Source organism: Mus pahari, chromosome 5 (assembly GCF_900095145.1).
Source record: "Mus pahari chromosome 5, PAHARI_EIJ_v1.1, whole genome shotgun sequence".
In the NCBI taxonomy this organism is placed as follows: Eukaryota; Metazoa; Chordata; class Mammalia; order Rodentia; family Muridae; genus Mus; species Mus pahari.
Genome location: NC_034594.1, coordinates 125,662,051 through 125,676,180, shown reverse-complemented (window position 1 = coordinate 125,676,180; position 14,130 = coordinate 125,662,051). Strand labels below are relative to the sequence as shown.

The 14,130-nt window shown below is 44.9% G+C and overlaps 1 protein-coding gene across 6 annotated transcripts in view; it reads left to right on the top strand.

Annotated features, from left to right (window-relative positions):
- Rgl1 (ral guanine nucleotide dissociation stimulator like 1) overlaps window positions 1–14,130 on the top strand; it is a 239,324-nt gene that overhangs the window by 117,844 nt on the left and 107,350 nt on the right. For 4 of the 6 annotated variants that reach the window (XM_021197716.2, XM_021197717.2, XM_029538375.1 and 1 more), the window contains exon 3: window positions 12,202–12,312. The exons of 1 other annotated variant lie outside the window; for it this stretch is intronic. In XM_021197716.2, coding sequence (XP_021053375.1) covers window positions 12,202–12,312 — 111 coding nt within the window. Of the gene's footprint in view, window positions 1–10,959; window positions 11,185–12,201; window positions 12,313–14,130 lie in introns of those variants that run through there. One more of the 6 variants, XM_021197718.2, reaches the window with a different exon arrangement.

Sequence of the window (14,130 nt, the reverse complement as noted above, 5' to 3'; positions counted from 1 at the left end):
GCCTGCCTCTGCCTCCCAAGTGCTGGGAGTAAAGGCGTGTGCTACCATGCCCAGCTGGGATATATTTTCTTGATTAGCCCACCGTGAGCAGCGTCACCTCTGGGCATGTAGCCCTGGGTTGTATAAGAAGGGTGCCTGAGAGAGCTCAAGAACAACAGCCCACTGAGCGGTGTTCCTCCGTGGCCTCTTCAGCTCTGGCTTCCCTGGATGATGGACTGTAAGCTATAAGATGAAATAAATCCTTTCCTCTACAAGTTGGGTTTGGGCCTGATGTTTATCACAGCAAAAGAAAAGCAAACTATTATAAGGTCTCACTTCAAGCTTCAAAAGAAGCAGGATCAGTATTAGCCACTCTGAGCGGATCCCATCAATTTAACAGGCAAATAAATACACATCAAGGTCCAAAGATCTACCTAACATTTTCTTGGCAATGCAATGTATGAAACATTTTCTGGCTTTTTCCATTTAAGAAAGTGGGAGTTATCTAATGGCTACACAACCGGCCTTCTAAAGTGTGCAACCCACTTCTCTTTGCATTTCTGCTTCCCCGAGAGAAGCTAGCACATTTGTGGCAATTTGGTTAACTTTTGTTAAGGTTTCTTTCCAATTATGTAGGCTTTTCTTCTTTCCACCTTCTCAGACGTTGTTCTTGAAGCCAGGAACTTTCCATTCTTGGTTTCATCCAGAAGACAAATATTTCTGGGAAAACACAGTGTTTAAGCCATTCAGCAATTCTGCTGTTATGTAACTGACCGCACTAAGGCTTTGAATTAACTTTGGTTACATTTTATTGAAGAGTGTCATAAAATAACTGCGATAATTTTTTCAAAAACATTTGCAGGTTTTCAAAATAGAGCTTGCTTAAAAATCTGCGCAGCATCTAGCAACAATGGCCGAGGGCAAAGTTTGTTTGAAATAATGACAAGTCCATTGACTGTCTTCCAGCACTGAAGTCAGTTTGAGAGTTTGTGAGTGCAGTGAGCCTGTTTCTTCTTCCCGTGACTACCGCCCACAGCTCTGGCTTCCTCCTCAGTCTTGCTCTCTTCTCTGGTCCTTTTGTTTCACTTTTGTTTGTTTGTTTTTGTTTTTGTTTCTCGTGAGACACATTGTGAGATAGGTTGCATGCTCTACCTCCAACCCTCACCCCTGCTCTCTGCCACCCCTGTGAACTCCCCTGCATATGGACTGACACATCATTAGCTCTCCCTCTCTTCTGTTACCCCTCTGTCACTATCTCTAGTTTCTTTCTACTAAGAACTGAGCCAATTTTTCCCCCAAAGCACAATCCCTTCTTATTGCATCTTTATTTACCTGTTCCTACATTCTCAGAGTTCTAGTCCTAAAACTTTTAATTTTTGTTTATTTGCTCCCTCACTCATTTTCTTTTCTTTTCTTTTCTTTCTTTCTTTTCTTTCTTTCTTTCTTTCTTTCTTTTTTTTTTAAATTTAGTTTATGTACATGAGTACATTGTAGCTGTCTTCAGATACACCAGAAGAGGGCATCAGATTCCATTACAGATGGTTGTGAGCCACCATGTGTTTGCTGGGAATTGAACTCAGGTCCTCTAGGAGAGCAGTCAGTGCTCTTAAACGCTGAGCCATCTCTCCAGTCCCCCCACCCTCATTTTTTTGTCCCATGCCACCTGTCATCAAGTTGCAGAATGTATTCCTCCCATACCCTCAGATTCATTTCTTCCTTTCTGAGCCCTCCTCTTGTCCCTCTGAGCGCAGCTGCTAATTTAGAAGAACATTCTTCCACGGCCGCCTCTTGGTCCTTTCTCCCCTCCCAAGCTAGTTACAGACCAGTATTAGAATCATTTGCTAGTTTACGGACCAGTATTAGAATCGTCTGCTTGCAGTGCTCTTTTGTCATTTCTGATTATCTTTTTAAAGTTTTTATTATTTTTTTACACAATATATTTTGATCATATTTTTTCCTTTTCCAGATTCTCCCTACATTCCTATCCACCCAACTTAATGTTCTCTCTCTCTCTCTCTCTCTCTCTCTCTCTCTCTCTCTCTCTCTCTCTCTCTCAAAGAAAAACAAAACCAACAAAAACAAGAGAAAAGCAGAACAGACAAGCAGACTTAGAGGGACAGGCACACTGACCTGCGTTGCGTTGGCACATGCTGACAGTGTTGGAGAATCCGATTCCCTTCCCTAGCAGGTCTCAATTGCAAACTATTTTCCTGGACCACAGGTTCAAATCTCACTTCCTTCTGTCTCCTTTGAACCACATGGTCCTCCCTGCACCCATTCGTTTCTTCCAAACCATGTGACAGCAGCCTTTGTAAGAAAAGCTGTATTACCCGAAGAGTTTAAGGAATACCTTTAGTTAGTCTTTGACAATTTCATACATGCATCTTAATGATATCCACCCTGCCTCTCCCTTTCCATTTTCCTCCTCGAAGACTTGAAACTTTTTAAATATATAATTTAAAACCATGCACACACGTGCGTGCCTATGTGCAGCTTAGGTGTCATGGAAGCCGTGGATTCCTGCATCTGGAGTCACAGCTGCCCTGGTCCTCTGTAAAAGCAGTAGGTGCTGCTATTGCTCAGTCGTCTCTCCATCCCCTGACAGGCTTTTCAAGAGTTATCCCTGTCTGACAGAGTGTCATCCTCTCTGTGTCCCCTGGCCCCACTTGCTCTGATCTGTTCATTTTACTTGCTGATGTCTGGCATTCGAAACTGCTTTTCACTCAGTTCCTCTGTCCTTTTCCTTTCTTGGTAAAGTATAACAAATACCTTCAGTTAGTGACACTATCTAATAGTAGTCATTCAACCATATTTACCAGTCACTTACTGAATTTATAACATGGCTCCCTCATCTACCTGCCAAATCATCTCTCTCTTTAGTTACTTTTGGCATCTGCAGTGCTAATAACCATAGCAGGTCTCTGTTTGTTCAGCACTGTGAGGTGCTAGCACAGAATAGAGAGAGGAAGCCTGGCACCACTGAAGTGGAAACTTAAGGATTCTTTAGAAGGTCAGTTGTGTTAGATGGTGTTAGTTGGCACAAACACATGAAGGAATGTTTCACTGAAGCAGACACAGGTGAAAGGATGTTGTGCTAAGGCAAGCACCTGAAAGGACACGTGATGAAGGATTCTTTGCTAACAACATGCATGTATTGGTCTGCCTTACATTGTGTAGTTGAGCTGCATTTGTCAGGACCCCATAGAGAAACGCACCTAAAACCTTCTGGTGGTGTGCTGCTGCTTCTTGCTGCTGCCTCAGACTCTGGCTGATTGGCAGAGTGATGTCAGCTGACACAGATGCACCTGCTGAGGCAAGGCACATGCTGAGACACAGCCTGTGGAGGACATGTGATGTTTGGAGACTATAACTAGGACTCTACAGACAGTGATGGAGACTGAGCTTGGCTTGCATTTAGATCTAGGTGTACAACACTTGTTTGTCTTGAGTCTTCACTGATCTTCGATTTGCTGAGACACAGCCAAGAACTTCTCCTGGTCTCTCCTGCTGACTGAAGCCTGGCTGTCTCTGCTAGGTCATGCCACCACTGTTCATTCATATTTGCTATCCCCACTCTACTGAGCTCGACTGCTGGTGTATCTGTGAAGTGTTTATGAGTAGATAGAGCTGTCACTGCTAACCTGCAAACTGAACTGCTGATTTCCATACAACACAGACCAATGTTGCTCCAAAGAACCTTTCTAAACAGGTCCACTGCCCCCGTATCCTTTCTTTCCCACTATCTCTGGTGGGCGGTGGGCTAAAAGAGAGGTGAAAAAGTTTAAAAACCATCATTAAAAGTAAGCCTTAAAAAAATTAAAGTTACACACCATCCCTGACTTTGTAGTTTACAGTCTAGTAAAAGAGTCTTAGAGCTGTCAGTTCATGTATTCAGCTGTGATCAGTGTATGAGGGAAGAGGAATATGGTGCTGTGACTACACATGCGTGATACGGGTATTTAACCAGAGTAAGAAGAGGCTGGGATGTCCCACCTAAGGGGAATGCCGTCCTGTTCTTTGGCAGGAGGGGTTGGATATGTTATGACTTTGTCAAAAACAGGGCGTTCGATAGCACGGTGAGGTGAGGGGTGAGCCAGGCTATATGGGATACATTTAGGCTTTTATCCTTGGCAGTAGGGAGCCACTAGAGGGGTAAAGGACAGGGGAGATGGCGGTGTCATTTGGAAAGATCACTCTGTCTAGGGAGAGAATGGATTGGATTAGGCAGGGGCACTGAGCTCAACACAGTAAATGCTGCTTACTGATTGGACAGTGTGACACTTAGGGCTCTTGCTGTGATCTTTGTATCACAAAATTCTGTTTTCAAGCTATAGAATCTTGAGCTACTTAGAAGAGGAGCCTGCCTTTTAAACATCATTACTTTGCTATAGTCTTTGCAGTTCTTTAACCTAACACATGCAGCCCCTACTGCTGATAGTATTGAGTAGTAGCCTGCTGCTGTGTGCTGTGCTGAAGTCTTGACTATCTTGATTAACTCCTACTTCAGGCCAATGACAGAAGTGTTTATATTCCTAACTTCTCAGTAGGACTTAGCGGGTTGAAATGAAGGTCTTGCCTCAGAGTGAAGTGGTAAGGCTAGACCTCAGCTCTAGATGTTTCTGACTGAAGAGCCATGGCTCTTTGCTATTTCAGCCTCTTCACTTGAGGCTCACTACTATTTCAATACCGTGCTTATGACAAAATGAGAGTCTTTTAGCTTTGGGGGAAAAAGGTGATCTGGTTAATTGTCCAGTAACGCTCCAGACTCTAGGTCAAAGCCCTTCACCTGAAGCGTAGGTCACCTACTCACCTTGCCCTCTGACTGTTTCACTGTGTGTCACCAGAACCTGGTGACAGGTCTCAGCCGATGGTTGTGTTTTGATCTTTTCATCTCTGTGGACACAGTGCCAGCTGTGTCCTTTTTTTCTTTTACAGAAATCTATAATTAGATGAGGCATTAATGTACATTAGCCCCAGGCACAAATAGTATTCCATAAATCATCTTCCTCTGTAAATGAGCGTCACCAACAATTGAGTGACCACCAACAAATGATTAAAATATTAGTTGAAAAATATTTTCTGATATGGCTGTAGGAGCCTTTTGTCTTGGGCCTGGCAGTGGTTGAATGGTATTTGCTTGTATTTCTTCTGTCTTTTACTTTCCATCCCTCAGGGCAGCCTTTTTTTTAGTTGCAATAGGACTGTCTAAAATGCTCATAATTTGCTTACATGAATAGAATAATCTAATAGCAGAACATTGAGAATATGAATTGATACCTTATAGTGTTTCTGTGATAATTAATAAGGTCAGTTTGGGCTCAGAAAATGACAGCAATTGTCTACTGCTTAAGAAGGTTTTAAAGGACCATTCATCTTTAACCAAGCGTGACTGGCTCCTTATCCTTTGCAAAGCAAGGTTGAAAGTTCAAGCAAAAGGTAGGCGAATGGAGTTTTTGTTGTTTTTTTTTTTTTTTTTTTGATTTTGGAGTTGGTGATTGAACCCAGGGCCTTGTACATGCTAAACACACACTTCATCAATGAGTTGCACCCCCAGGCCAACCCCAGTTTTCACAGCTGGAAACAACCGGAACAGAATGCCCAGCTGACACTGGGAGACTGAGCATGGGAAACTAATTGCTAAGCAGCATAGCCCCCAAGCCTGAAGACCAGGGAGGAGCCTTCATGGGCTGTCCATAGGATGGAGTAGCTTCAGCCACACTTAGATATTGCTGGAGCTAAAAGTTAAGAAGTATCTGTTTTATTTGCTTATATCTCCCTTCCAAGTTATTGTTAAGGACCGAGAGGTAGCTGAAGGTATAGTTATTAATAAAATTATTGCAAATGCCTCTTACCAGTTTCATTTAAAATCTACGAGCAGCGAATAGAAAGGCTGCCCTTTAGGTAGTAGCTGTGGGTGTGTGGAGACAGTTGCTACTCGGCCACAGAAAGGCTGTGTAACACACACCTTCCCACAGTTATTGCTATTACTCCTTCTATCTTAGAATTGCTTTCCTCTAAACTTTTGACTGGGTGTAGGCCAGTGTAGTCTAGCCTTGAGTTTGGGGATGACAGAGCTAAGGTCTCACTATTTTTAGTCATCTCACATTGGCATTGGCATCTTCAAGACAAGTTTTGTTTTTGTTTTTTGAGAAAGGGTTTCTCTGTATAGCCCTGGCTGTCCTGGAACTCACTTTGTAGACCAGGCTGGCCTCGAACTCAGAAATCCACCTGCCTCTGCCTCCCAAGTGCTGGGATTAAAGGCGTGCGCTACCACCACCCAGCTCAAGACAAGGTTTTTAAGTGACTTCATTAAGGTATGAGTGACATGTGGCTTGCTATATATATTTAGTATTTATGATTTGATGAGCTTGGAGATAAGTACATAGTCATGAAACCATCATTACCATCAAGGCGAGGGACAGATGCATCTTCTTCCATGTTTCTTTCTGCCCCATTGTTACTGTTGTTATGATACTAACATAGGGTCTACTCTCGGGCAACAGTAGCTGTAGGTCCAGTCAAAGTTAGCTCCTATCACTGAACTTCACATTCTGTGACCACACCTCCTATTCCCAGCCCTGCCAGGCACACCCCTCGATTCTGCTTCTGTGTGTTTGGTGACTCCATGGAAGGGAGCTCTCAGGTTGTCTTCTGAGCTTGACCTATCTCCCTTAGCATAACATCTTCCAGTTCCACCTATGTAGTCTCTTTTAAAGGACTTCTGTCTTTTTATTTATTTATTTATTTATTTATTTATTTGGTTTTTCTGAGACAGGGTTTCTCTGTGTAGCCCTGGCTGTCCTGGAACTCACTTTGTAGACCAGGCTGGCCTCGAACTCAGAAATCTGCCTGCCTCTGCCTATCGAGTGCTGGGCTTAAAGGCGTGCGCCACCACACCCGGCTGACTTCTGTCTTTTTAAAAGCTGGAGAATACTCCACTGCATCACATTTACTTTTATCTGTTCATCCACTGAGTGACATCCCGATTGTCTCTGTAGCATGGCCATTGTGAACAGTGTTGCAATAAACATGGAAGTGTAAAGCATTTCTTAGAGACAAATCAGGAAATACATTCTTTTATAAATGCCACAATTGGCATTACTGAATTTTATGCATTTTTTATTTCTTGAGACACATCTATACTTTCTTCATAGTGGGCACTGCTTATGTTCCCAGCAACAGTATACCAGGGGTCCCTTTTTTCTGCATCTTCATTAACACATGAACCTCAACACTTCCTTCCCCACCCCCTTCCATCTTTCCTTTAAAAATGTATTTCTAGTTAGTGTAAAAAACATTATGGCATTTTCATAATCCTTCTCATTGTCCTTTGCCCCTGCCTCCTGCTTCTCTCTTCTTTCCTTCCTTTTCCCCTTTGGTGAATGACACAAGGTATGTGTTCATCTACTTGTGGGTATTTTTATACATTTTTTTCCCTAAAATGTCTACTCAGGCCTGTTGGCCATTTGATTTGGATTATAGCTATTTTGCTATTGAGTTATAGGACTCTTTTGTCTATTGCGGATATTAATTCTTTATTGGTCATATGTTTTGCAAGTTTTTTCCCTCCCATTCTGTAGGTTGTCTTTTCAGCCTGGTTGAATTCCTCTGCTGGGCAGAAGCTGTTTGCCTTGATGTCATTCCTCTTGTCATCCTCTGTTCAGAGCTTCTGATGGTTGGTAGTTTGGATCAACATGGACTTCTAATATATTAAGTCTTGAAGATTACAAATAGGTATTTATTTATTTATTTGTTTATGTCAACAGAAGATCAATTAGAACTAATGGACAAGTACATTAAAGTAACAGAACACAGAACCAAAGTTCAAACATTAGTTGTGAATCCCCAGTACTGGGGCGGAAATGACTGGTTAGATAGCTCAGTGGGCACAGTGTTTGCTAAGCTTGGAACCTCAGAACCCACATAAATGCTGCACACACTGCACTCGCACTGCACTCGGCAGGGTGGCCCGTAACCCCAGGGCTGTGAGCAGACACAGCATGATCCTGGAAGCTCATTGGCCAACCAGGCTGCCCAAACTGAGCTTCAGTGAAAGACCCTTTCCCAGAGAGCTGGAAAAGCAATTAAGGAAAGGCACCCAGATGTCAGCCTCTGGCCTTTGCTGGAGCCAGCTCACGTGACCATGCCTTTCCCCTGATTTGTGCACATTCACACACCTGTCACACCACAACCTAAAATTAAAATTAGGAAAGCCAATCATAACAGCACCAAGCAGATTCAGATACTTAGAAACAAACTTACGGAAAAAGAACCGAGTCAGACAGCAAAGCTTCAGAGCTGTTTTCTGGTGGTCTGAGTCAGGGTGAGGTATTTACTAGGTGAGCAGTTCTCACTGACCGACAAGTGGGTTACTTATGCTCCTCACACACTAAATAGTACTTTAATCCAAAAACCCTGGTAAAAAATAATATTGATTACATTGCTTATAAGTGAAAAAAAATTTTTTCAGCCACAGTTTTACTTTTTCTCTTCCTGGATTAAAAGTGCTAAAGAAAAGAGGTTCACAGCTGAGTGTTCTTCTGCTCGGCTCCGGGGAGCACACTAAAGGGACAGCACACACACTTCACTTCTAGACTTCCCCATCAGTCCCAGAGCCCCCGAGCAGGCTCCAGCCCATCTTTGTCCTTTTCTGTCCCCCTGCAGCAGTGTACAGCATCCTATGTTTGGGGCCCAGCACTCGTTGTGAGTGAAATAGCTTAAAAAAGGAAAAAGCCCTCGTTGATTTCAACATTTGATAGTTCTAAATCACATAAATTCAGCTATTTGATTTTTATCTTTTTCTTTCCTTCATAAAAGGATTTTTACAAAATCACACCTTCTCAGGAATAAACATGAGTAATCATTCTTGATAAGTCTCTCTGGAACTTGAATATAATTTGGAAGACATCATTTCAGATTTCTCCACATTGCAGACATGACAGCTTCTCATGGAGTCCCGGCCTATAGCTCTTAAGGGGGAAGGGCAGTAAGGGAGAAAATGGAGCCTTCTGGACAACGCTCCATGCACTAGGGGATTTGCACGTTTCATTATTTAACCCTTTCTGAAGTTCTGTGAGGTTTGTCCCACTTTATAGCCAAGGAATCGAATGGGAGGGAAGCAGAGTCTATGCTGATTTCCACTGTTAAGTCTGGGTTTGGACCGGGTTCTGTTGCCATTCCTCTTATAGGCCAGGAACCCAGTCAGTCAAGTCAAGTAGGATGAGAGGCAGGGAGAGCTACAAACCTGAGCAGCTTGTGAGGCTCAAGCCACCTTTTCCAGGAATTTCTGGAGAAGAAACTGCTTTTGTGAATAAGTTTTTCGACAGTCTTAAAACTTACAGCGCAGAATAGGTTAGAGCAGTGGTGAAATTAACCAGTGTTTCATGACCTGTCCTGGGCTGCCCCTTGCTGTCTTCAATCACCAAGGAGATCATCTAGGTGTGACCTGGGGCCTGAGGCGGCTAAGAAGCCTGAGGTAGGGCTGCCACATGTTTTCCCTCTGGCTCCTGGGACTCTCTGTTCTGAGTACTGAGCACAGCAGAAGGAATGTGTGTGTGTGTGTGTGTGTGTGTGTGTGTGTGTATTTAATATTTAAATTATAGAAACATCCACTTTGGTTGGAAAAGATCATTCTTCTCTCTACAGTCTTAGACCCCTTGAAGCCTGGGTCTGTTTTTTTGTTTTTGTTTTTGTTTGTTTGTTTTTGTGACAGGGTTTCTCTGTGTAGCCCTGACTGTTCTGGAACTCACTTTGTAGACCAGGCTGGCCTCGAACTGAGAAATCCACCTGCCTCTGCTTCCCGAGTGCTGGGATTAAAGGCGTGCGCCACCACGCCCGGCCGAAGCCTGGGTCCTTATGAGGAGCGTCTGACTGACTTGAAGACATTCTGCAGTGTGCAGAGACCCTTTGCTTGCTCGGTGCTCTCTCTCATTTCTGATGCCCTTCTGGAGACGTCAGTGCACTGATTGCCTAACTTTCCAGCTCATGGTATATTCAGTACTAACCAAAGCTCAGCACAGCAGTCAGGAGGAGGTCTTTCTCCATTTGACACCTGTAAAACATGAATTTTTTTTTAATTGGTGTGGAGTTCTGGCAGGTATAGTTTTGGCTGCATGACTATGGGCTATCTCTTGCTGTTGATTTATTGAAACTAGATCTTTTAAAGTGTAATGTATTGTCCCCTACAGACGATTGTGTTAAGATAAAATTCTTGTCAGCATTGTCCTTTGAGAAAGGCTTTCCCTGCAGTGATTATTCCTCTGTGTCCCCACAGTGCACACCCCCCCATGGCTGCTCACAGAGGCTCCAGAAACCCCCAGGACCACTTATGGCCTCTGCCACAAACTGTCAGATCCTAAAACTCTCTGCTCTCATCCACAGTAGCCAGTAAGCCTTATCAGACTTGGTGGTGGAGCTGATGCATGCCTGTAAGTAATCTCAGCACTCAAGAGACAGAGGCAGGAGGATTGCCACAAAAGTTCCAAGTGTTCAAGGCTAGCCAGGACCACCTTTTGTTTAAAAAAAAAAAAAAAAAGGCAAGAAAGCCACAAACAAGAGTGGGCAGTAGGAACAAGTCCAGGCAGTTGCAGGTGCGGGGCAGAGCCGCTGGGAATGATTTTTAGATACCCAGATAGCTTTTGACTTTGTCCTAATGAAAATCTTCCCCCAAATCCAGGGGACTCTGATTTAATTGTTCTAAATTCCAAATAGCAAGCAGATCACACAAGAGTCCCTAACCCTGAATTCCCCCAGTTTCCTTTAGTAAAGCAGACGGAGGCTGCGCACACATGGTTCTATTTTGTCACCTGGTGGCCACCAGGAAACCCCGATGAAGCGGTCTACTTGAAAGCATCGTTTCCCCACCACTCTGGAGCTGGAGAAAAGATTGCTTGCTCCCTTGATCCGCGGGGCTTCCGAAAGGGAGAGTGCGCTCGCAAGCACAAACAGGAAAGCCTGACATCACGGAGCGGCGGGGAGGAGTCTGCTGCCGCGGGCTCCCGGGCTGCCTGCTCGCTGGCCGGCGCTCCTTTGTGGCCCGGTCGCGCGCGGCGGCGGCGGCGGTGGGGCAGCAAGGCGCATGGGAAGCGCGGTGACCCGGAGCCGGGCCAGAGTGACGCTCCGACCGCTTCGGAGAAGGGCGCACCATGCAGCGTCCGTGTGCCGGAGAGAAAACTGAGAATGAAATTACTTTGGCAAGCTAAAATGGTAACGCGAGCTCCCCGCCTTTCCCGGACGCTTCTCTGTTGGGGGACTCGTCCCATCTCCCGCTTTCTCGGGCCGGGTTGTTGGAGCACTGTCTAATTGATCGGAGCCACCCGGACCCCCGCTCTCTGAGAGGGGCTTTCTCACTCTGCTTTGTATCCTTCCCCTCTCTGTGCCTCTTCTCCCTAGAAACACTGCCTGTGTTTTCAGGCATCGCCTGCGGGGTGTCTGGGACAGGCAGATGCGTGTCAGGAGAGCAGAACTTGGAAAGGACAGAACTCAGTCTGGGGGAGCGGCGCCTCGCTCTGCTTCCCAGTGGCAGCCCTTTAACACAGATCCGAGGTTTAGCTGGCGACATGGCCATCCAGGGGGTCGCTGTGTAAATTTCAGTAGAAGCCGCGTGAAGATGTTTTGCTTTCTCTGCACTTGCCAGAGGGGTTTTTCTTTTCTTTTTTCTTCTGGAAATAAAAACTTTCCACACCCCACGTAACTTTTTTTGGGTTTCAAAACAGCAAGAGGAGAAAAAGAAGTACAGCTTCATTTCCCAAAGAGGGCTCTTGGTATTAAAACACTTGTTTGAGGGAGTTTAACATCGACATTGCTCAAATGTTTGTGTACTTAGAGAAGTATAAACTTTTGCTGTTGCAAATGAGTTATTTTTTTTTTCTTTTCACTTAAGTGGACAGAGTTGATCAGGACTTTAAACCACAGTTTCCTTAAGAAGGAAAAAAAAACTTGAAAAGGTGATTTAAGATATGTGGCTCGTTTAGGAAAAGTAACTGAACGGGGAAGTCGGAGGCTCCTGTGATACCGCAGGAAAAGGCTGCCAGCCAAGAAAATCTCAGCCTTGCCTATTGCAGGGTGTCTTGTGTTGCTCTGTGTGGAGGATTTATTCAAAGGCTTGGAGAGCCGTTGTAAGCAGGGAAGCAGCTGGGATAGATTGTGGTTAGCCAAGGGAGAAGAAAACAACAACACACACTACGACGTTCTTTTTCTTTCTCTTTATCCCGTCCCTGGCAGAGCTCGATTCAGGACTGGGGTGAAGAGGTAGAGGAAGGAGCTGTTTACCATGTCACCCTCAAAAGAGTCCAGATTCAACAGGCGGCCAATAAAGGAGCGAGATGGCTAGGGGTGAGTAGTGCTTCCGAGATCTTGAACTTTGGAATTCCAGTGTCTTTGCTCTTCTGTGAATATCATTATTATTTAGCCAAGGTGGCCCCCCATCCCCCTTTTCTCCCCCTTGGTCTTAAAAAGGAAACTGCTGATGACCAAGTGTTTGCCCTAGCTGGACAGGCCTGTTTTAGGACTTAGTGTTTTCCTAAGCATCTTCCCTAAGTCTGTCAATAATTCAGAACCTTCCGGAAACATCTTGAGGTATTTGGCAAACAGGCTGGGGGTGTTGTGGCAGAAGAGGACAGACACACAGAGACCTGGCTAGAGAGCACTACTAGCTTCTACACGTGTCACAAACCACTGTGCCCAGAAGGTATTCTTTTTCTCTCCCTTCTTACATAGGGATGCCAACAGTCCCCACTCCCAGAAGTTCAGAGGCCATTCAGACCTGCTTCCTTTGAGGGGTGGCAAGTTTTCCCATTGTGACCTTCTTTCTATAGAGTGGGAACAGGCTGATGTATGCTTAGTCTTGGGACTTTGCCTATAGAGTATGGAGTCGGTGGCAGACACTTGGAAAAATCTGCTTTTCATAAACTATTGGGGAGGGTCATGTGAGTTCTTAATTCGACCAATGAATCTTTCAACACATCCCAAATGAAGGGACTATGCGAGGCAGAGAGCCTGGTGGTGGGATCAGGAACATGTGGGAGAACGGAGAGAGAGTAGTTACAGGGAGGACCGTGGCGGTGTCTGAAGAGAGGCAGGACTTGTGGGTTATGGTCTTCAAAGCGATGAGGAGTGTGTGCTTGCACGCAGCCTACTGACCTTCGTTTCAGAACACACAAGGCTTGGAGCAGTGTTCTCAGGTGGAGTGTGCAGTGCCCAGGGCTTCCTGGGAGGAGTGGAGGCAATATGACTAGTACGACTCAGAGTCAAAGGCAGGAAGCCAGGAGCCCTATCTTCCTCTGCCATGGCTGCTGACACTGGATCTTCCCCAACCCCCACATTGACCTTCTCAACCTGCCTTAAGTCAGGATTTCCCTGCGACTGTGCTTGGATACTTTAGACCAACCGGGATGGTAAGTTGCTAGTGACATTGAAGATGTGGTCTGCAAAGTTAGGAACTTTCTCAGTGAGCACGAGAGGTTTTTACTTACTCAGAACAGGACCCCAACAGTAACCGTGTTTAGACAAACCACTGTGTTGCTTTTGGTGGCTTTATGTATATATACAGTATTTAAATGTGATGTTAGTGTGGTTTTGACCTGTGTGGCTATTTGTAAATGATTGATAAGCTCTAAACCAGTTGCCTTCAAATAGGTTTTGCATTTTCTGGTGTTGAGTAGCCCTGACTCCTGGAACTAGCTCTGTGGACCAGGGCGGTTTCGAACTCAGAGATTCGCCTCCCTCTGCCTTCTGAGTGCTGCAATTAAAGGCATGCACCACTGTGCCAGGCTTTTCTACTCTTTCTAATGATGCAAAATGCTGCATGGGTAGCACTGTTAATATTTAGCCAGATATGGTAGTAATGAATATAGTGTGAGCAATAGAGGGGACCCCAACCCAAATAAATTGTCCTTCCTTTAGATACCAGCAGTCACTTAGTGACTCTTACCAGCTACTCTGGTCATTGACTCCACTTCCCTTCTCATTCTGCCTCTCTCCATAGCCGTATAGAGTTCAGAGGGGTTGGCTCTGAGGTAAACTGTAGATCTGAAATATTGAGAAGAAAGATCATGTAAGCTTGTTTTTGGTTCATAGGGAATCCTGCCCTCCTCCTTTTGAACAAATGACTCACAGACACAACCCTGCTCATCAGAAGTCAGGGCTTGGACT